We start from the raw sequence: 24,805 nt of genomic DNA on the forward strand, positions 1-24,805 counted from the left end.
CTGAGGCACAACTTTTGTGACGTAACAGCGATGTTGCTAGCGATGTTGCTGTGTGTGACATCCAGCAATAACCTGGCCCCTGTTGGGAGGTCGCTGGTTGTTGCTGAATGTCCTGGACCATTCTTTAGTTGTTGCTCTCCCGCTGTGAAGCACACATCGCTGTGTGTGACAGGGAGAGAGCAACAACTGAATGTGCAAGTGAGCAGGGAGCCGGCTTCTGCGGACGCTGGTAACCAATGTAAATATCGGGTAACCAAGGAGCCCTTTCCTTGGTTACCCGATATTTACCTTCGTTACCAGCGTCCGCCGCTCTCACGCAGTCAGTGCCTGCTCCCTGCAAACATAGCCAGACTACACATCGCGTAATTAACCCAATGTGTACTCTGGCTAGGAGTGCAGGGAGCCAGCGCTAAGCGGTGTGCGCTGGTAACCAAGGTAAATATCGGGTTGGTTACCCGATATTTACCTTAGTTACCAAGCGCAGCATCACTTCCATGCGTCGCTGCTGGCTGGGGGCTGGTCACTGGTTGCTGGTGAGATCTGCCTGTGTGACAGCTCACCAGCAACCCGTGTAGCGACACTCCAGCGATCCCTGCCCGGTCAAGTTGCTGGTGGGATCGCTGGAGCGTCGCTTAGTGTGACGGTACCTTAAGAGTCTGGTAGAAACAATGAGAGGCTTATCCCCCATTTATAAACAAGATATCATCATGTCTGGCTGGATTTTAAGAAATTTAACTCTACTAGGCACTGACAGAGTCCATGTCGTGATAGTATACACATGATATTTTTGCCTTCAACAGAACAAACTTACATTTATTCCAAAGTGTTCGGTAACCCCACGTCCGTGTTCCCCTAAAACGCCAAACGAGAGGCTTTCCTCCAGGAATATTCTTACTTTGTATTTGTATTTTAACTCAACCTGCAATTTACAAAGACATCAAAAGTTAAAATTTAATTTAAAAAAAAAAAAAAAAAAAAAAAGTGTATATAAACTATTTCAAAAGACCCGGAGATGGTTTATATTAAAGGGCATAGAAAAACGGTTTGCAGCCGGTGCTTGTTGTTGAATAGTCACCGCATAAGTGGGAGAAGACGCATACCACGCATTGCTACGACTCATTTTCTATAAAAAAAATACTTTACCTATTCGGTACCTTCAACAGACAGCATTTCAGCACATAAGCAGAGAAGAAAGCAAGCAGTACTTTCCATTCCAAGGAAAACAGGTTATAGATATAATATAACTTAGCAAAATATGGAAGAATGCCACATGAGAAATATTTGGCAACAACTTTCTACTTCTGTAAACTACAACTGCAGTGTTTAATCCATATGCTGTATCAATCTTTATATACAATCTATGTAGCCAGTAGCAAAGCTATCGGGGTAGCAATAAAATCATGTATGCAATCTTACTAAACTCTGTACTGGATGTGGAAAGGTTTGATATGTAGATGCAATATACCCATGGTTGTAGCCACCTGACATTGTGGCTTTACCACAATACTGACACCTAACTGATATCTGAAGTGGTTACTCCACAAAAGTATATTTTATTAAATAGATCTTGGAAGAGTAATAAGATACACAATTGGATGTATTTAAGCAAAATGTTCCTGTGATGAGAAAATCTTATATATGTGTATTAGCCGTGTCTGACCATACAGGGACACTGTCTGATCAGACCACATCTCCTGGTCAAGGGAGGAAGTATAAGAGAAAATAGACACTGCAGGTGCTTGCAGCTAGTGCTTTATGAGAGAACACTTTCCTACCTGTTTTATCACAGGAGTTTGTGTTTCTGTTGAGTCTCCAGCCCACTGAGATCATCATAAATCAAGTCAGTGACGTAGGAGCTCCAGCAGCTGCTGACCTTGTACATCACTGACTTGATTTATGATAAGCTCAGTGGGCTGGAGACTCAACAGAAACACAAACTCCTGTGATAAAACAGGCAGGGAAAGGTGTTACCTGAATTTATCTGAAATGTTTATACACTTATCTCAGAAAAAAATAACATTTTTTTAACACATCCAATTATGGAACTTATTATTCCAAGGTCTATGGATTAAAATGTACTTTATTCAGGGGACAGGCTTACACAGCCAACCATTATATTGGGTAAACAGGTATCAATAAAATTGACTTCTAACCTTATTGAGATAACAGGTAGCAGATGTGACCAAAATGGCTGCTTATCCTACTCACAGCACAAAGCAGACGTCGCACACTAGTCAGTCCGTGATGTAGGACTGGCCACGAGTCATATACAGCAGGTGAAATAAGTATTGAACATGTCATATTTTCACAGTAAATATATTTCTAAAGGTGCTACCAACATGACACAAATCAAATCATAGGATGTCCATAAATTATTTGCCTGCAAGGATTGAATGGATTATTACAAACATCTGGTGAGAAATTAATGTCAGTTGCACCTTTAGAAACATATATAGAAGGAAACAATCAGGTTGAGGGAAAAATATCTCAGTGTAATTTCCTATGCATACCAATATAAGGTGCCTAGTGCATATGGGTAATGGCAGGCATTGGTGTCCCAAAAAAGGAAGTTCCCCCGACGCGCATTTCACCAGGGAAACAAGAAATCTCACATGTAGGTTCTATTTTTCCCTCAACCTGATTATTTCCTTGTTTGCACCAGGCACTTTATAATGAGAACATGCTTGAAAGAATCCTTTTGCGATATTGACCCTATATATAACTATTTCCCACGTATGCGTTTATTTTTGAGATACATGCACTTTGCCTAATATTTTCTGCCTGATGTATAACTATGACTCCCATGATATCTATCAACCCTTCACCCTCGGCACTTTTCTGTTTTGTTTTTTTCTTTCCTCTCCTTCCGAGAGCCGTAACTTTTTTATTTTTCCATCAATCTTGCCAAATAAGAGCTTGCTTTTTGTGGGACGAGCTATACATTTTAATGAAACCATAAGTTTTACTATATAGTGTACTGGAAAACAGCAAAAAAATTTCAAGTGTGGAAAAACTGAAACAAAAGTGTGATCGCACAATGGTTTTTGGGATATTTTATTCACCATGTTCACTATATGATAAAACTGATGTGTTGGTGTCATGTCTCAGGGTGGTAAGAGTTTGTAGACACCAAACATGTATAGGTTTACTTTTATCTAAGGGGGTTAAAAAAAATTCACAAGTTTGTCCAGAAAAAGTGGTACACTTTTTGCACCATTTTCGGAAACGTAGAGTTCTTTTTTGGGATCTATGGCTCCATGATGGCTTATTTTTTGCATCTTGAGCTGACGTTTTTAATGGTACCATTTTTGTGCAGATGCTACGTTTTGATCGCCTGTTATTGCATTTTGCGGCGACCAAATTGCCGCTACGCAGTTTACCGATCAGATTAACTGATTTTATATTTTGATAAAATCGGGCGTGTCTGAATGCGGCGATACCATATATAATGTTTATATATATATATATATATATATATATATATATAATGTTTATATATATATATATATATATATATATATATATATATATATATATATATATATATATATATATATATATATATATATATATATATATAATGTTTATATATATATACATATATATATATACATATATATATATATATATACACATACATACACATATACACACATACATATACACACACATACACATGTATATATATCTCAGGGTAAATTAAAATTCAAGCTTATTGTATATCCACGTTAAAAATATCTGGTAAACAGCAAGGATGTAAATATTGCCACACAGTTACAACATGGGACTACGCGTTTCGACGTTCTTAGTCATGTTCAATGGGCCAAATGGGGGGTGATTTGAACTTTTAGGTTTTTTGATTTTTTTTTTTTACTTTTTTTTATTTTACTAGCTCCCTTAGGGGACTATATCAGCAGTCTGATCGCTCTTCCATTTCTCCAGATCTCAGCTGTGTACATGCTTTACTCTCACACACGGCAGTCTGCCAGCAGTGAGAGATAGTGACTCATGATAGCTACAGGAGTCATCACTTGACCCTGCGATACAATGGCAACCACCGGAAGTCACGTAATCACGTCACGTGACCTCTGATGGCGCTTGGTAAGTTATGCTTGTGGCAGCGCGCTGATGTATCTCGCTCTCAGGTTTTGAGGGATTAAAGGGAACCTGTCACCACTTTTTTGGCCTATAAGCTGCGGCCACCACCACCGGGCTCTTATATACAGCATTCTAACATGCTGTATATAAGAGCCCAGGCCGGGGGTATAACATAAAAAACACTTTATAATACTTACCTAACGGTCGCTGCGGTTGGCCATATGGGCGTCTCCGTTCTCCGGTGTTGGCGCCTCCTCTTTCGGCCATCTTTGTCCTCTTTCTGAAGCCTGGGTGCATGACGCGTCCTACGTCATACACACTCGCCGGTGCTGCGTAGGTGCACTACAATACTTTGATCTGTCCTGCTCAGGGCAGATCAAAGTGCGCCTGCTCAGGACCTGAATGCCGGCGAGTGTGTATGACTTCGGACGCGTCATGCACCGCGGCTAGAGAAGGAGAACAAAGATGGTCAAAAGAGGCGGCGCTGGCACCGGACAATGGAGACGCCCATAAGGCCCACTGCGCGAAAAAGAGAATTTTGTTTACTTACCGTAAATTCTTTTTCTTATAGTTCCGTATTGGGTGTATAGCTTCTGCCTCCGGAGGACACACAAAGTACTACACTAAAAAGTGTAGCTCCTCCCTCTGAGCTCCTACACCCCCTGGAGAACCAGATCTAGCCAGTTTAGTGCAAAAGCTGAAGGAGAATAGCCACCCACAAGTAAAAACAGAGCAAGAACGGGAACAATCGGAGACTGTCCACGACAACAGCCGGTGATAACACGCGGAACAAGAAACTGCCAACAGGCAACAGGGAGGGAGCTGGGTCTCCCAATACGGAACTATAAGAAAAAGAATTTACGGTAAGTAAACAAAATTCTCTTTCTTTATCGTTCCTATGGGAGACCCAGACATTGGGACGTCTCAAAGCAGTCCATGGGTGGGAATAAACAGAAAAACTGAGAAGTAGGCAGAGCCTAACTTCACAAATGGGCGACAGCCACCTGAAGGATGCGTCTGCCCAAGCTCGCATCTGCCGAAGCATGAGCATGCACTTGGTAGTGCTTTGAAAAGGTATGCAGGCCAGTCCAAGTGGCAGCCTGACAGACTTGCTGAGCCGTAGCCTGGTGCCTGAAAGCCCAAGAGGCACCGACAGCTCTGGTCGAGTGTGCAGTGATCCCCGGCGGGGGAGGCACCTGAGAACACTGGTAGGCGTCCGAAATGGTCGACCTAATCCAACGGGCTAAGGTCGGCTTAGAAGCAGAGAGGCCCTTACGCCGACCTGTGGTTAGCACAAAAAGAGAGGTGCACCGCCTAAGAGCAGCGGTGCGGGACACATAGATCCGGAGCGCCCGCATCAGATCCAGTGTATGCAACGCTTTTTCAAAGCGATGAACAGGAGCCGGACAAAAGGAAGGCAGGGTAATGTCCTGGTTAAGGTGGAAAGGAGAAACCACTTTAGGAAGAAAGTCCGGAGTCGGACGGAGAACCACCTTGTCTTGATGAAAAACCAAAAAAGGTGACTCCGAAGAGAGCGCAGCCAAATCAGAGACTCTCCTGAGGGAAGTTATGGCCACTAGAAAGACCACTTTCTGTGAAAGACGAAACAAAGAAACCTCCCTAAGAGGCTCAAAGGGGGGTTTCTGCAAGGCCGTGAGGACCAAATTGAGGTCCCAGGGATCCAAGGGCCGCCGGTAAGGCGGAATGATGTGAGACGCGCCCTGCATGAAGGTGCGGACCTGAGCCAGCCGGGCGATACGCCGCTGGAACAGCACTGACAGAGCCGAGACTTGTCCCTTGAGAGAATTGAGGGACAGTCCTAGCTGCAGACCGGACTGTAGAAAGGACAGAAGGGTCGGCAAGGAAAAAGGCCAAGGAGCATGGCCGGAAGAGCGACACCAGGACAGGAAAATTTTCCAAGTCCTGTGATAGATTTTGGCCGAGGAAGACTTCCGGGCCCGAGTCATAGTGGAAATGACTTCAGGAGGAATACCAGGAGCCGTCAAGATCCAGGACTCAAGAGCCACGCCGTCAATCTGAGAGCCGCAGAATTCTGGCGGAAAAACGGACCTTGTGAGAGAAGGTCTGGACGGTCCGGAAAATGCCACGGCACCTCTACGGACAGATGGAGCAGGTCTGGGTACCAAGCTCGCCTGGGCCAGTCCGGAGCAATGAGGATGACCCGACTGTCCTCCATTCTGATCTTGCGCAGGACTCTGGGCAAGAGAGCTAGAGGGGGAAACACGTAGGACAGACGAAACTGGGACCAGTCTTGAACCAGAGCGTCCGCTGCGAAGGTCTGAGGATCGTGGGAGCAGCCACGTAAATCGGAACCTTGTTGTGACGGGATGCCATTAGGTCCACGTCCGGAGTGCCCGACTTGCGGCAGATTGACTGAAACACTGCCGGATGCAGGGACCACTCGCCACTGTCCACGGTTTGACAGCTGAGATAATCTGCCTCCCAGTTTTCCACGCCTGGGATGTGGACTGCGGATATGGTGGACTTGGAGTCCTCCGTCCATTGAAGGATACGTTGTACCTCCAACATTGTCAGGCGGCTGCGTGTCCCGCCTTGGTGATTGATGTAGGCAACCGCTGTCGCGTTGTCTGACTGGACTCGGATGTGCTTGCCCGCCAATAGGTGGTGAAAAGCTAGGAGAGCCAGGAGCACGGCTCTGGTTTCCAGCACATTGATCAAGAGGGCTGACTCGGACGGAGTCCAAGTGCCCTGTGCTCGGTGGTGGAGACATACCGCTCCCCAGCCGGATAGACTGGCATCCGTGGTGAGGACCACCCAGGACGGAGCCAGGAAGGAGCGTCCCTGAGTCAGAGAGAGGGGCCGAAGCCACCACTGAAGAGAGCTCCTGGTCTGTGGCGACAGAGCCACTAACCTGTGCAAGGAGGAAGGCCGCTTGTCCCAACAGCGGAGAATGTCCAGCTGCAGAGGACGCAGATGGAACTGGGCAAAGGGAACAGCCTTCATTGACGCCACCATCTGACCCAGCACCTGCATCAGGTGCCTGATGGAATAACGGCGGGGCCTCAGCAGAGAGCGCACCGCCAGTTGGAGGGACTGCTGTTTGATCAAGGTCAACTTCACAAGTGCCGGCAGAGTCTCGAACTGCATCCCTAGGTATGTGAGCCTCTGGGTCGGAGTCAGAGTGGATATGGGCAGATTGACCAGCCACCCGAATTGGGCTAGAGTGGCGAGAGTGAGCGAGACACTCCGCTGACAGTCTGCGCTGGATGAAGCCTTGACTAGAAGGTCGTCCAGGTAAGGAATCACTGCCAACCCCTGGAGGTGCAGAACCGCAATCACTGCTGCCATGACCTTGGTGAATACCCGAGGGGCCGTGGCTAACCCGAAGGGGAGAGCCACGAATTGGAAATGTTCCTCTCCGATTGCAAAACGTAGCCAACGCTGGTGAGAAACTGCAATTGGCACATGCAGATAGGCATCTCTGATGTCGATGGATGCCAGGAAATCCCCTTGGGTCATTGAGGCAATGACTGACCGCAGAGATTCCATGCGAAAATGCCGCACCTGAACATGCTTGTTGAGAAGCTTGAGATCCATGATGGGCCGAAAGGAACCGTCCTTTTTGGGGACTAGGAAGATATTTGAGTAGAAACCTCTGAACCGTTCCCGGGCGGGAACCAGTACAATTACTCCGTTGGCCTGCAAGGATGCCACGGCCTGAGAGAAGTTTACGTTTGTGAACCCTCCCCAACCACACCTATTGCCAATCCATATCATACGCATAAATAGCCTGGGTCTCAGCTTCCCATACACGGTAAGTTTTTTAACTGCATGAGAGGACACACACAAAATCTAGGGACCCCAACGTAGAGAAATACTTTGGCGTAGTGTTGGGGCTCTATTGCATTGATCAATTCAGTAGCTAAATTTCTCTTGATTCATATGTTCATGGCAGTAATGCAGATTCCATTTTTCACATTTTCAACCTTACATATAGCTATTGGATTTTTCAAGTCAGTATTCACACAGCAGTTTCTGCTATTTCATGTATTCCCCTTACATAGTCACTGGTGTGCATACCTTATCTCCCCATAGTGAGAGAAGGCGGCGGCCTTGGAACAGGGGGGAGTTGACAGAAAAAAATCTGTTTGGCGGGCTGGAAGAGAATTCTATCCTGTAGCCGTGGGAGATGACATCCCGCACCCACTGATCGGAGACGTGTTGAAACCACGCGTCGCCAAAGTGGGAGAGCCTGCCGACTAAGGACGTTGCTGGCGCGGACAGATAGTCAAGAGGAGGCTGCCTTAGGCTGGTTTCACACTACGTCTTTTTAACATCCGTTGAAAACGTTATTTTAGCGGAAATACGGATCCTGCTTTTACAGCAAATAACGTATGCAAACGCATCTGTTATTTTGCAGGATCCTGCACTGGATGTTTAGGGGCGGGCATTGGAGTCATGTGATCGGGAGTGAGGGGAACTAGACTGGGAGCCGGCTTCTGACAGCTGCAGACACTGGTAACCAAGGTAAACATCGGGCTTGGATACCCGATATTTATCTTGGTTACGAGTGTCTGCAGCTGCTAGGAGCCGGGCTGCCTGCACACGTAACCAACGTAAACATCGGGTAACTAAGAGAAGTGGTTACGCGATATTTACCTTGGTTACGAGTGTCCGCAGCTCTCAGGTGGGAGAGAGAGGAAGGGGAGGAAGGGGGAAAGACAGAGATAGAGAGGGTGAGGGAGGGAGGAGGAGAGAGAGACAGATCACGCGAGACTGGTTCTGGGCATGCTCAGTACTTTCTGGGCATGCTCAGTACAAAAGCAGGATCCTGTCTATCAGCACGCCAGCGTTCACCTGCGTTCGCGTGCTGTTTAGTCAGGATCCGGTGACTTGCAGTATTTTGACGCAGCTCAAAAACGCTACAAGTAGCGTTTTTGAAACATGTTAAAAAACTGCAAGTCACCGGATCCGCACTATAACGCACGCAAACGCAGGTGAACGCATGTTAACGCGAGTCCATTGCAAATGCATTAAAATGAAAACGCATTTGCACTGGATCCGTACTTCCGCTAAAATAACGTTTTCAACGGATGTTAAAAAGACGTAGTGTGAAACCAGCCTTAGTGGCAGCAGCTCCTGCAGTCTTCTGTGGACGCGCCTTTGTGCGCCAGTTGGATTTTTGGTCCTTGGCTGAGTTAGTGGACGAGGCCGAGGGCTTAGAGGACGACCAGTTGGAGGAACGAAAGGAACGAAACCTCGACTGGTTCCTACCCTGGACAGGTTTCCTGGTTTTGGTTTGTGGCATGGAAGTACTCTTCCCGCCAGTAGCTTCCTTAATAATTTCATCCAGTTGTTCACCGAATAGCCTGGACCCAGCAAAAGGGAGCCCAGCAAGGTACTTCTTTGAAGAAGCATCTGCCTTCCACTCTCGAAGCCACAAGATCCTGCGGATAGCGAGGGAATTAGCCGAAGCCACCGCAGTGCGGTGAGAAGCCTCCAGCATGGCAGACATGGCATAGGATGAAAAAGCGGAAGCTTGGGAAGTTAAGGCAACCATTTCGGGCATAGATTCCCTGGCGAGGGAATGCATCTCCTCTAGAGAAGCAGAGATGGCTTTGAGAGCCCACACTGCTGCAAAAGATGGGGAGAACGAGGCCCCTGCCGCCTCATATACAGATTTGGCCAGAAGGTCAACCTGGCGGTCAGTGGAATCCTTAAGAGAGGTGCCATCAGCCACTGATACAACGGTCCGGGCTGAGAGTCTAGACACCGGGGGGTCTACCTTTGGTGAATGAGCCCACTCCTTGACCACCTCAGGTGGAAAGGGAAAACGGTCATCAGAACCACGCTTTGGGAAGAGTTTGTCAGGACAGGCCCTAGGCTTGGTCACAGCGGCCTGAAAACTGGAGTGGTTAAAGAACACACTCTTTGTCCTCTTAGGCAAGGTAAACTGGTGCTTTTCTGCCAGAGAGGGTTGCTCCTCTGATACTGGCGGATTGAGGTCCAGTACAGAATTAATGGACACAATCAAATCACTAACATCTGAGTCACTTTCGGACAGATCAATGGGGCACATGGAGGTAGCCTCCGAGCCCCCTGTAAAGGCATCCTCCTCGTCCCGCGAGTCAGCCTCTGAAACAGAGCCGCGGGACGAGGAAGGGGAGGGAGCCCTACGTCTCCTCTTAGGAGGACGGGGCCTGGGACCAGATGAAGAATCCTCTGTGAGCTCCGCTGAGAGAGCCCTAGCAGCAGAGGCACCCTGTGAAGGGGGCTGATGCATGTTCAGCAAAGTCCGGGACAGCTGTCCCATGGAGTCGGCAAAAGACTGGGAGATAGACCTAGATAAGGATTCTACCCAAGCCGGGGGTTCAGCCACAGGAGCCGGAGCAGCCGGAGAGACCACTGTGGGTGCGATTCCAGGCTGAGGCATTGTCAGGTTAGAGCAGGCATCACAATGTGGATATGTGCTCGGTTCAGGCATCACGAGCTTACATGCAGTGCATACTGAATATAGCTTTGGAGCCTTGCTCCTCGTGTGAGACATGCTGCTGAAGTGGGGGCTCTGCCAGAGTGACCCCCAGAGAGTATATACAGAGGCCCACAACCAGAGGTTGTGGCTTACCAGACCGCTGGAGCGGTGTTGTGTGCCCTCCAGATCCCGAAGCCCGGACCCCCAAGCACCTCAGCAGGGATGCTGCAGCCAGTGCTGATCGCAGAGAAAACGCTGATAAAATGGCGCCGGAGCAAGGAGAGGGGGCGGGACCAACTCTGAGAGCGGGATCTGGAGGGCCAAAGAGACTTACAGGGGAGGAGACATATACCCAGTGAGGAGTGTCTCTCCCCTGTGCAGAACGGCCGCTGGGCGGAGCCGCACTGTCCCTCTGCATGAATGACATGCGAGGGCAGTGAAACCGAAAGTAGGCCTCCGGCGAAGCTGGGGCCTAAATTTGAGCGGTGCGGCCGGCGCGCAGGCACGATCGGCGCGGTTCTCAGGCGACAGCCAGAGAACCGGCCGGAAATGTCAGAAAACTCAATCAGCACACTCTCCCACCATAATAAAGTACAGGGACCCCCAGAATATAAACGTCTCAGGTACTTAGCTTGCTGAGACGCAGGGTTCCAAGTCCCTGGGGATGAGTGCTCCGTCCAGCAGGATCCTGAAGGGCTGCGGATGGAGACCGGTCTCCTGCAAAGCATGGAGAACCGTGCTGGCTCCCACTTCAAGCCAGAGCCCGAGGGATGGTGAAGGAGCGCGGCATGTAAGGCGGCATGTAAGGCTCCAGCCTTGGAATCAACCTTAACAGCACCGCCGACACAGTGGGGTGAGAAGGGACATGCCGGGGGTCCAGACTTGGACCCGCTTTTCTTCAAACTCTTTCCAAAAATGAAAAATCAGATGAGAATGCGTGTGTGGATGTATGCCTCCTGAACACAAAGCAATGAACTGGCTAGATCTGGTTCTCCAGGGGGTGTATAAGCTCAGAGGGAGGAGCTACACTTTTCAGTGTAGTACTTTGTGTGTCCTCCGGAGGCAGAAGCTATACACCCAATGTCTGGGTCTCCCATAGGAACGATAAAGAAAAGTGTTTTTTATGTTATACCGCCAGCCTGGGCTCTTATGTACAGCATGTTAGAATGCTATATATAAGAGCCCGGTGGTGGTAGCCGCAGCTTATAGGGCAAAAAACTGGTGACAGGTTCCCTTTAATAGGCACATGGGAAATGCGATTCCACTCGCGCCTGGCAGGCTCACATGTCAGCTGTTAAAAATCAGCTGATATGTGCGCGGACTGCCCACGGCAGGCGGCGGGGATTAACCTCACATGAGCCATGATGTACCCAGTACATCATGTGTCATGAAGCGGTTAATAGAATGTTTTTTGTAACATCTGGTGCCATATGATTACATGTTACCAACTTCTCCAGACATAGGTGTCCCGTTACATGTTTTTATGTCACATTTGTCTTTATAATGTGTGTTCCATCACGTTTTGCATAGAAATAAAAATGTCAAAACACATTAACTCCTGTTCTCTTGTTTGTATAATACAGAAAACCTCACGTACCACTTGAGGAAGAGGACAGATGTCACCGGTGTTCATATATACTCCTTCAGCAACGATAAACCGTCTGGTCACTCTTGCCTTACGTGGATTCTTTAGGAAGGGAGGGCACAAAGTTATTAATATTTATATAGGTCACGCAAAAGAAATTTTTTTATTTTTAAATAAATAAAAAACAAAAAAGCTAAAAGTACAAACCTTGAGACATAAAGTATAAGTATGGTACAGATCCGTAGCTTGTTTGTTTCGTAACATGTCACCTAGCTTTCCTTTTCACAGATTACTATTCCCACACTGGGTTTTGTTCTCAGCCACAAGAAACGTGAACTTTCCCTAATGATATACACCACTGAGGCCATTTATCATGCACAGCTCAGTTCTTGGCAGCGACCAGCAACATTCGCTTGCAAAGGCCAAGAAAACGCATAGCAAAAAGTCATAAATCCATGTTTCTTCCACATATTTTATCAAGGCTTTATTTTTATTTATTTTTTTTAAAAACACACAGGGATCTCCTGGGCAATGGCCCATACACAGGAATTCCACAAATTGTACAAGCATATTACCCATTACATTTACAAGCCCACGTGTGTGTTCCTTGCAGCAGGGGCTAGGTTATCACCACTTTCCTTTTTTTTTCTCTTGTTTTCGCACAGGAAAAGCAACAAGTACAAATAACACAGTTTTATCTATTATATCTCTGGATGCACAGGCTATATACCTAGCTGGATAATTGACTTCTTTACTGGAGCTGTGTACATTAAATCCTCATGTTACATTTGTATGCAATTTGTTACACCACATTAAAAGAGACTGACCCCGAATCCAAAGAACTTATTATTACTTCTACTTTTATTGGCCAGTTGAGGTTACTAGGCCTCATTTTTCTAGTGTTGTAAAGTAGTCAAATAATTATCATATATTGCCACAAGTGAGATTTACATGGATACATGATTTAGCCCAAAGACGTGCCATAAACTGACATCAGTAAAAGGGAGTTTAATATAGAGGTTTCCATAAAAGATAATTTTCCCCGGTGGAACATCCGTAGCATTGGAGAGCAGACAGATTGCTTCAGAATCATTCCTTTTATTAACAACTTGCCAATACAAAGTCTAGTCCATCTATTAAAGAAGGCCGTGAGCTCCGGGCTCCTGGTCATTATCAATAGAGAGCCGAGCTGCGAAGAACGGCAATTACGTTTCATGCAAGTATATTGTCCATCTATATACTAGAAAGACTGGCTTTTATGGGTTAAACACCACGTTTCCATGCTCCATAGATCGTCAGGGCAAGATTTTATAAATGTATGCTATTTGGCTTCTACAGATGATGTTCATAAAGTGCATATTAAACACCAGAATGACTCAACAATTAATCAGTCAGTGAGCTTGCCTGATAGTGGTTTTAACCCTTATCTCTCCTCTCAAGCTGGGTTCACACATAGCGACATCGCTGTTTCGTCACCATTTTCTGTGACGTAACAGCGACCTTGTTTGTCGCTGTTATGATCGCTGCTTATCTGTCAAACACAGCGACGCAGCAGAGATCATAACGTCGCTACATGTGCAGAGAGCAGGGAGCCGCGCACACTGCTTACCGCTGGCTCCCTGCTCTCCTAGCTACAGTATACATCGGGTTAATTACCCGATGTGTACTGCAGCTACATGTGCAGAGAGCAAGGAGCCGGCACTAGCAGCAAGAGCGGCGGACGCAGGTAACGAAGGTAAAGATCGGGTAACCAGGGAAAGGTCTTCCCTTGGTTACCCGATGTTTACAGTGGTTACAGCTTTCTGCAGCTGCCAGACGCCGGCTACTGCTCCTGCTCGCTTCATTTCGTCGCTCTTTCGCTGTCACACACAGCGATGTGTGCTTCACAGCGGGAGAGCGTCGACGAAAAAATGAAGCAGGACATTCAGCAACGACCGGCGACCTCACAGCAGGGGCCAGCTCATTGCTGGATGTCACACACAGCAACAGGACGTCGCTGCAACGTCACAGAAAATGGTGACGTAGCAGCGACGTCGTTGCCGTCGTCGCTGTGTGTGACACCACCTTTAAGGGTGCTTTGCTGAGACATCGCTAGTGATCTCGTTAGTGATGTGACACACCAGATTGCAGATGCGGTCTGCTGAGATCGCACATAGGTCGTTTTTATAGCGCCGGTCACATGTGTGATCTCGGCAGATTGCATCTGCGATCTGGCGTTTTAAATCGCTAACGAGATTGCTAGCGATGTCGCAGTGTGTTAAGCACCCTTTAAAGGGAATCGGTCACCAGGTTTTTGCTCCCCCATCTGAGAGCAGCATACTGTAGAGACAGAGACCCTGAGTCCGGCGAAGTGTCACTTGCTGAGCTGTTTGCTGTCATTGTGATAAGATCAATGTTTTCTCTGCAGCTGATCTAGCAGTTATACAGAGCTCATGAATATGCTGGACTACCTGGCAGCAGACCAATGATATCTAAAGCTGATTAAACAGTGATGTTTTCTAAACTACACTAACCAGACCAGTAAGTATTAGAAAAAATAGCAGGAACGTCCTAATCTCATAGTGTGAGCTGGTGCATACTGAACATGACATACCATATTCAAAAATAGCAGCTGCAGTCAAGTAAAAGAAGGAGAAAAAACAAGAATGTAGATGGTGAATATTGGAATGTGAATACACATTACTGCTAAGAAAACATGACAATTTCTTTGAGAAATATGAGTTACTTAGCAAACAAAAGGTGGCCAAATTTACCTGTGCCCAGATATATTTTTGAATACAGCCCAGTAAGTGACACATCGCTGGAATCAGGATTTCTGCCTCTACATTATGCTGCTCTCAGATTAGGTGTCAGAAACCTAGTGACAGATTCCCATTAAGACCACCAAACACATTACATGGTGGTCTGCCACGTTCAGCTGGCAGCCATCTCGGTCGAGTGCTCCTGTGTTACCTAAGAGGGGCCTTCGCCGTGGCTGGTATCACTCATTATCAGGAGAGTATACAATTGGCAATCGAAAAATCGTACAAGCTGGATCAATATTTCCCCTTAAACAATAAATTGTGTATAGCATACAAATTAAACTGTTGTCCAAACCTGTCAATGTCATACAATAGTCTAGTATGTATGGGGGGAGCTCTAAAAAACCAATCCAGCATTTTGTTTTCTGTTTTTTTTTTTTTTTATTTCAGCACTGGAGTGACGCTTTACTAAGGCCCCTGCCCCGTCATAAACTTGCCTTTTGGCGGCTTCACCTTTTACAGACGTCGGTCCATCCGGGCCATCTTATGCCCAAGACTTGATTAGCCAGAAGTCAGAACTTGTGTTACAAGATCTGAAAGCATCTCTGAGGCCAGTCTGAGATTCTCATAGCAATGTATTGAGTGTGACCTCCGATGCTCCATGAAACACTGGAGCTGCCGGCAGGTCACAAGTCGCCGGAGATTGACCGGAGTGGAGGTGATAAAAGTGCATTTAAAATGCTGCAGTGGTGCTTTAAACTCTTCAAAGCCGATGTATGACCAAATCGAAGTTTCCCTTAGCATGTTGACAAGTAGTGAATTTAATCTATACATAGGAGCACAAAGACGTGTCGTACAGGGACTTGCCATCTGTTGACCACCACTGTAAGGAGCACCACTTACTGGCCCTATTACTAAGGACAGCGATGGGTCGCTCACATACATTATACTATGCTTTCACTAAGAAAACTATTTTGGTTCTATCGATGTTTGGCTCCTCCCAGCATTGCTCCAAGTGATTGACAGGTCTCTCCCATTGAGAGACCTGTCAATCACCTGGAGGGGCGCTGTAACAAGCAGACACTGGAGGCAAAGCCAGACTAGTCTTATCTATGGCAATGGTGTCTGGCTGATCTTGGTACACGAGGTCAGTAGTTTCCTGCCATGCTTTGCAGTGAATAGCCTATGACAAACACCAGGAATCAGCAGTGGACACTTCTAGGTGGACCCAGGGAAGGTGAGAACAGCACAGTTTGGTGCTTTTTAACAAACTGCAGCTGGGGCATAACATTCCCTGAATGGGGACAACCTCACTAATGCATTCCCTAGACGACAATTAGCATTATTATTTTTAATTGGTAAGTTATTAACACAGGTTGAAAAGACTCAACCTCCGGCCAATTTTACAATATCTATTGCTAGATTATTAACATCCCATATTTATATACCTTTTGATCTTCTAGTTCCTGCTCCTTTAACAATCGCTCCAAGTCACTCATGTCGTTATGTCTGAAGTACTTTATGTTGCTTCTTGACGCTTGCAGCCCCTTCTGAATAGCAAAGCATGCAGCTTCATCCCTGGGAACACAAAAGAACCGCGCTCACTAACACAGCATAACCCCTTTGGCTGTACTATGGCTCCCCAGCCTTCCGACACATTTAATGTGTAATATAGTAACACCCCTGTGAAATTTACATCAGGTCATTAATCAAATCTCATAGAATCTAGGAAAAATGGCTATAAACAACGCTAATGGTGATACATGGAGATGTCACAAACCGTATGTGGGTCAACCAAGTGCCTGAAAGCACAAGAGATCCAACTTTACACCATGAACTTACTCTTTGTCTATCCTAGTAAACTTTTCTATTAAAGCTGGGGAATGTAAAGTTTTTGGCAGCTTACGTCTCTCCCTGCACTGGATCAGTATCAGTCTATATTAAAATATATTTGGGGGTTTAGGCTGTACGGATCTGCACACATGGTTTCAGTCATATAGAAATAAAAATAATAACTTTGCCCCAGAGCGTCACAGCTGCACTCCAGTAATAAAAGGGCATGCTACAATGTAAGAAAAACAAGAGGCAAGGTACACGCTTCCATAGGAAAATGCAGGAGCTGCGGCTCAGAACGACACGGAGGCAGCCGAGGCAAAATACATCACTCCGAATCTAGAAGAGAGTGCACCCATCCTACAGGATATGTCATAAATGTGACCTGGGGGCAGGTCCCAACAATGGGACCTGCAACAGTGAAGAAATAGGCCTGGGCGTGCAGCTGTCAGTGTGGAGGTGGTGGGAGAATGGTGCCTGGGTTCAACCAACAGCTCCACACCCTTATAGTAAGGCTATGTGCGCACACAGCGTTTTTTTGACGCTGCGTTTTTGGCGGCAAAAACGCACCCGCTGCAAAAACGCACCACGAAAAAACACATGCGTTTTTACCGCGTTTCGGTGCGTTTTTGGCTGCGTTTTTCCAATGCATTGCATGGGTGAAAAACAGTAAAACGCAGGAAAGAAATGACATGTCCATTTTTTCTTTTAGCTCAAAAATGCAGCTAAAAAAAAAAAAAAGTTGAGTGCGGACAGCAAAAATGAAAAGTCACAGACTTTGCTGGGGAAGGAAGTGCATGCAGTTTTGAGCCCAAAAACGCACCCGAAAAACGCGCAAAAACGCTTAGTGCGCACATAGCCTTAAGTGTATGAATCCGCTCCACTAATGATCCAAGACTAACCTCCTCTGTAATCCCAACAGCCCTCTCCTCTATGGGTATGTGCACATGGCGTCTTTTTTCGACCCAGTGTTTCCAAATAGTTTTTGAAGCAGAAGAGTTTTCAGAAAAACATTTATGGTGCTTTTCCTAAAGTGTCTTCTGTATCATCCTTTTATTTTAGCAGCGTCTTTGCTGTTAGGATCTTATTTTACAAATTTATTTTCTTTAGAAGTTACACAAGATCTCGTTTTGACATATAGTATATGTGCATTATTTTTAACTATTATTGAGTGCCTTTTCAGGCGGGTTCCAGACAGAATCCCCTGCAAAATGACATCATATAAACATATCCTAAGACTTTTCTCATGCTGCACTAGCTATCTGAAATGCACTACACTAGAGAAGGCCAATATACAGTAGCCATAGTTTTAAGCATGCCCTAAAAATACATCATTGTAGGCAAGCCGGTCACATCACCTCACTAACTTTACTCATTTGTCTCTTCCTATTAGTTCACAGAAACAAGTATCGTTATCAGTTCCCAAATCGTTTCTTGCACTCAGTAGCATTTCACATTAGTGAATACATATATACTGACTGGTCATTGGATCATGCAGCTTTACATGTATAACCAAACTTATTAGAAAGATGGCTGGATCATATACTCTTTGTGTGGCCCCCATTTCCTTAAAGGGAACCTGTCAGGTCCAATATGTACCCAGATCCACGAGCAGTTCTGGGTGCATATTAGTAATCCCTGCCTAACCGTCCCTGTATCTAGTGTCATAGATAAAGAGATCTTTAGAAAAGTATTTCTAAAGATCTCATATCGTATGCTAATGAGCACGGGGACTAGTCCCTTGGGTGTTACTTCCCCTGGCTAGTCGGCTCCATTAGCATGTTAGTACGCCCCTGTGGGTGTACTAACATGCTAATGAATGTTCAGCGTCAGAGGATGATCTCACTCACCTCTCCGCTGCCATCGCCGCCTGACACTGGATTTCAGCTCAGTGCGCATGACCCCGGGAGTTTGGGTCATGCACACTATGAAGCCGGGTGTACGCTTCAAACTCATGTAGTGCGCATAACCGGAAGTCCGGGATCATGTGCACTGATCTGAAGACTAGGAGTTAAACGTGATGGCAGCGGAGAGGTGAGTGACATCCTCTGAGGCTGTGCATTCATTAGCATGTTAGCACACACACAGGGACGTAGTAACATGCTAATGGAGCCGACTAGCCAGGGAGGGGACTAGTCCCTTCGCTCATTAGCATACGATATAAGATCTTTAGAAATACTTTTTGTAAAGATCTGTTTATCTATACTAGTGTATACAGGAACGGTTAGGCAGGGGTTAGAAATATGCACCCAGAACTGCTCGTAGTTCTGGGTGCATATTGGACCTGACAGAACCACAAGCAGTTCCCGTCCCTGCATCTAGTAGCATACATAAAGGGATCTGTAGAAAAAGTATTTCTAAAGTATTTCTAAAGATCCCCTATGATATGCTATTGAGCGCAGGGACTAGTCACAAGGGCGTGATTATCCCCCCCGAGTAGTCCGCCCTCTTAGTATGTTAGCACACCCACAGGAGTGTGCTAACAAGCTATTCAATGCCCAGCATCATTAGCGGTGATGTGAGTACCTGTGTCCATTATCACCGCCTCAGATGCCGGCCTTAGGGTCAGTGCGTATGATCCGAATGCCAGGCACTTCTGGTCATGCGCACTACGAATCCAGGTACACGCGTCCTGACATCAGAGAGGTCTAGTGCACATGACTGGAAGTGCCAGGCATTCTGATCATGCGCACTGTTAGTGAGCACAGCGTCTGAGACGGTGATACCGGACAAAAGTACGCACATTACCACTGATGATTCTGTGCAATGGGCACGGGGGTGTGCTAACATGCTAAGAGGGAGGCCTAATCCGGGAGAAATTCACAGCTTTGTGACTAGTCCCTGGCCTCAATAGCATATCAAAGAATCTTTAGAAATACTTTTTCTACAGATCCCTTTATCTGTGCTACTATATACTATAGGCTGGGACAGTTAGGCAAGAATTTGCAGTATGCAGCCAGAACTGCTTGTGGCTCTGGGTATATGTTGCACCTGACAGGTTCCCTCTAAGCTCTTCAGTTTTCATTTGTATTAGAGAATTATATTTGCTCTGCAATGTCTGTACATGTGTCCTCCAAATTGTTAAGAGCTGCGGTATATGGGGGTTAGTCAGAAATATTTTCATTTTTTACTACGTACATTACACTCGCATTCTCAATTTATATATCTGTCTACTTATATAATTAGACCCACAATACATAGATTCATACAGAACAGTAGTACAGAGGTATTTACATATTTTTGATAAAATGGGAGTTTGTGTAATAGCAGTAAAATATGGGACAAAAGCCGTAGGACTTGATTGGATTGCCTGGAAGTAAACTGATGAGGAAGACAGGAGTCTTTGAATGATCCTTTAAGATGCATTAACTGTTGTTTGAGCAATAGTGATCTCTCTAAATGATTTAGCAACAAGGAGAAAGTGGATTGAGTTACAAAGTGAAAATACAGGTTAGCGCCGTTAGTCAGATTCCCCACTGATACAGATAGTCTCCGCAAGACTTCTCTTCCTGGAAGAAGCATCACTACTATAGCAGGATGAATTAAACAATACTAAGCAGAATATTAACATTAAGAAGTCTCAAAGTGAAAAAACAAACCAATCTGATTCGGGCACCTGATAACGCCCTCTCAAAGATATTTAAAGTGGCATTGTCACTATCTTAAAATTGCTTTACTTAGCATGAAAATAAATATAAAATTGACTTGCTGTTCTATCTGCTGTCATTCTCCTGCAATGAGAGTTTTTATCTAGATTTGTGGACTGTAGCTACTGTGCAAAAAGGTTACCTCCTAACATACCAGCCAGTTCTCTACTGCCCATTGATTTTTACACAGCAGTTAGCTGCTCAACTCCCTCTCATCTTCTGAAGAGATGCAGTTATAAATCGCCAGCCTAAAAGCAGCTTTTGGAGCATGCCTGCTAATCCCAACTCTCTGATCTTGGAGCTGTGTGCATGTTCAAATGCCCAGTTATCTTAATGTCTAAATCCTGCGATAGCAGTAGAAGCTTCAGAACAAACCACTTTTGGCGGAATGTGTTACAGCAGAACTTGTGGGGAGCTTCATAGTTCTATTATAATTTTGCTACTCACCAGAACGGTCACTCAAGGAGAAGAGGCCGCTTCACCAGAAACCAAGAAGTAAGGAGACCAAAGTGCTATAGCTCAAAAGAGAACTTGAGAATACCCCTAAAGCTCAGAAACAGCCAACTTTTATAAGCGGTGAACCCTGTGTGTAACTAATGACAAGGAATCCTAAGTCTTCATTGTCACACGCAAATTTAGCCACGAGTGGAACCACTATTCACCTAAATTACCAGGATTTTCATGAAACAATTCCATCCACAGACTGTAAACTGATTATACAACATTTATATACTCGTATGTTAATCAAAAGCAGAAACTGAATGTGTGTTCTATATATACCTGTAAAACCAGTATGCCCAATATATCTAAAGGGCATGGAGACCAGAGACCAATAAGAATCAGGTTTGCCACACTTGTCAGATGACAATAGCAATTTAACCCCAATAATTAGAGCATTCAAAGCAACTAATTGGAGAAAGCAGAGAGGCACTTTGTTTTTTCTCGATGCTGTACGGAGCCCAATGATCCGCCACAAATAGGTCAAGAAACAACCTCTTTAAAGGGTCGGATTGCTGTATAAACTTTTATTTAGACATTATAGGTAACTGCAGGCTTGAAGAGATGCTTTCTGAAATAATAGCAAAAACATTTACTGATTCAATTGAGCAGTGTGGTTCAATAGTGAGGACGTGAACAATTTTTGGTCATTTAATTATTTGCTTAAAGCCGAGAAAATGAACTGAAGAACTAAACTGAGCGCTTACAGAATACTACTAACTGGTCATTAGATGTAGAAGCGTGGAAACACAACACAAATACTTCATACTTACACAAACACTATGTCTCCCCGCTTTGAGTAAGCTGGAATAGCACTTGCAATGGTGGCAAATCCATAAGAATAAATGATTGCTTCTTCTGTCCTCATAAACTTGGCTAGTCTTTCTTCTAGTTCCAAATGTACATCTGCAAAAAAGTTTGTGAAGGGGTTAAGTAGTGTGGTCAGCCGCACCCACAGAAAAGTGTGGCAAACATATGTGGACCCTCCATAAAACAACGTGAAGTAAACACATCTGAAGAAGTAGTGGTGGCTTTGAAATAGGTTTGTTCAGAATCCTCACATTTTGAGCAAGAGCGCATATTGTCCTTTAATCTTGGGGCATTGATGTCTCAGAATTCGGGTCACAACAGAGCTTTTATTTTTTCCCATCCAATACCATCTACATCAACTCTGAAAACAGCTGTGGGCCCTTGCTGGGACATTTACAGGACTCCAATAGAAGTGAGTGGAGAGGGGCGCACAAGTGCGGTCATCTGTCTTCATAGGGGTACGAGACGAGGTTCTGTTTGTCCAAAAGGTGGAACCTGCATCTATCAGGCATTTATGGTCTATCCATATAATATGCTACAAATATTTAGAGATAGAAATACCCCTTTAAAAGGGAACCTGTCAGGTCCAATATGCCCCCAGAACCATGAGCAGTTCTGGGTGCATATTGCTAATCCCTGCCTAACCGTCCCTGTGTACACTAGAATAGATAAAGGGATCTTTGGAAAAGTATTTCTAAAGATCCTTAATAATATGCTAATGAGCGCAGGGACTAGTCACAAGGGTGTTAGATCCCTGGGCTATCAATGAATAGAGCTGGCAGCACTCACTTGATCCAACGTTGCTTTATTGCAGAAGTGTATATATCAAACAGGCAAACAGGGGGAGGTGCGGGGGAGGGGGCACGCTGGACGACAGCACCGTTTCGCACCACTGAGGGCACTTACACGAGGGTGGACTCGTGGAAGCGCCATCAGTGGTGCAAAACGGTGTTGTCGTCCAGCGTGCCCCCTCCCCCGCACCTCCCTGTTTGATGTATACACTTCTGCAATAAAGCAACTTTGGATCAAGTGAGTGCTGCCAGCTCTATTCATTGATGAACTTTTGGATCTTATGCTATGGCGACAGCACAATGGATCTTTGCAATCCTCCTAGCGGTCAATCAAACGTGAGTGGGAAGCAGTGGAATACAAGTGATTCCTTTCAAGTAAAGACGGACTTTTGCTCCGTGAAAATACATCGGCGTTACACGTGGTAAGCCGTGCCCGGTATTCATCCTTATCTTATTTACATCCCTGGGCTAGTCGGCCCCCTTAGCATGTAAGTACACCGCTGTGGGTGTACTAACATGCTAATGAATGTGCAGTGTCAGAGGCATGGTCGCTCTCACGTCTCTGCTGCCACCGCGCCTGACGCTGGATTTCAGCTCCGTGCACATGATCAGAAGTCCCGGACTTCCAGTCATGCACACTATGAAGCAGGTCTACAGGTCCCGGCTTCAAACTGGTGTAGTGCGCATGACGGGAAGTCAGAGGACAATCTAATCGTGCGCACTGAGCCGAAAACCAGCGGTGGCAGCAGAGGTGAGAGCGACCATGCCTCTGACGCTGCGCATTAATTAGCATGTTAGCACACCCACAGGGGTGTACTTACATGCTAAGGAGGCAGACTAGCCAAGGGAAGTAACACCCTTGAAACTAGTCCCTGACCTCAATAGAATATTATAAAGAATCTTTAGAAATACTTTTCCTAAAGACCTCTTTATGTATGCTACTAAATACAAGGACCGTTATGCAGGGATTAGCAATATGCATCCAGAACTGCTCATGGTTCTGGGTGCATATTGCACCGGACACAGACAGGTTCCCATTAAATAAACCATATTCCAATATTAACTCTAGTAATGTCGCACCCCTCTGGCTCTTGGTAGCACAACAGATCCATGGAGCAACACCCATCAGAATATTTGACATAAATCTCTAAGGCATGTAAAAAGATAGTGAAGATCAAGGACATACTTTAAAAATGAATAGCTAGTAATAAAATGAATCAATGTTAATCACGAGCCAATCAATTTCCAGTTCAGCGGTCACGTTAGTCAGCGACCAGTGGCGGGAGCACTGCGAACTGTCTCCTACTTGCTGGAGTCCCCGCCACCCTTTCTAATTTGTAGATCCAGAGCGATGTCATGTATGTGTCACACCATTGCGATAATGTGAACCTGAAAATAAGAGGATCCGGGGATTCTGGCAAGGAGGGGGAGGTGCACATTTCTCACATCCGGGGGCCACAGAATACTGACAAGGCAGCTACTCATCTCTAATCACTAGTAGAGAAAAATTAAAAAACTAACAAAAATTACATAATAGCAGATATTCACTGCAGTACAAGACACTAAATAAAATCTATACAACATTACACTGTATTTACAAGGTAAGTGTAAGAATTAGGTTGTTCCCACTGATCCGAAAAGTAAGAAAAGACTGCCCTCTAATGGCCATTTGAAATATCACAGACAAGTATAGCATAGAATCGACAGAAGATGGGCAGTAGTATAAAATTGTGATATATGGAAGAAATCTAAAAGTGAAAATGGCTGCCTGAAGAGGACAACCTCTGTCTATAGGCACTAAGCAGACTCTAGACATTACAGATGTGGATCCATCCTTCAGCAATGCAGCAGTGCCATAAGTAGGCAATGCAGGGTTGTGCTATCATGCCATGATAAACATGATACAATTTCACCCCCACAGGTCATCTACTTACCAAATGTACCATAAAACCCTCTCGGGCCACATGTTCCAACACCGTACTTTCTAAGCGAAGCCAAAGCTGCACTCTGCAAATAAAATAATGCGGGGTTCATCATCAACACTTACATATAACAATAGCTACTAATGCTTTCCACATTGATTCTGTAAATGGAATCAATATAGAATTATAGTGAATCTGTCAGCAGGGCTTAGAGATTTAATCCGAGGCCCTCATTCCTGATGTATTACTTACTGGGGTACTTACTGCAGTTTTGATCAAATCATGTGTTTCTCTGCTGCACATCTAGCAGTTCTGTGAAAGCTGAGCCTTGGATAACCCCACCACTGATTGACAGCTTTCTGTGTACAGAGTGGGGGCGGAGTTACACAGAGCAGGAGGACTACATGTCACAAGACATCTAGTCCT

At 45.5% G+C, this 24,805-nt stretch overlaps 1 protein-coding gene across 1 annotated transcript in view; it reads right to left on the bottom strand.

The window, feature by feature from the left end:
- The window catches only part of SPTLC1 (serine palmitoyltransferase long chain base subunit 1), a 122,642-nt gene that overhangs the window by 45,492 nt on the left and 52,345 nt on the right, over positions 1–24,805 (bottom strand). The window contains exons 5-9 of the mRNA XM_075352607.1: positions 24,392–24,464; positions 21,630–21,762; positions 16,327–16,456; positions 12,150–12,239; positions 812–919 (exon numbers count right to left, since the gene is read on the bottom strand). Coding sequence (XP_075208722.1) covers positions 812–919; positions 12,150–12,239; positions 16,327–16,456; positions 21,630–21,762; positions 24,392–24,464 — 534 coding nt within the window. The remainder of the gene's footprint in view (positions 1–811; positions 920–12,149; positions 12,240–16,326; positions 16,457–21,629; positions 21,763–24,391; positions 24,465–24,805) is intronic.

Source organism: Anomaloglossus baeobatrachus, chromosome 1, assembly GCF_048569485.1.
Source record: "Anomaloglossus baeobatrachus isolate aAnoBae1 chromosome 1, aAnoBae1.hap1, whole genome shotgun sequence".
Lineage (NCBI taxonomy): Eukaryota > Metazoa > Chordata > Amphibia > Anura > Aromobatidae > Anomaloglossus > Anomaloglossus baeobatrachus.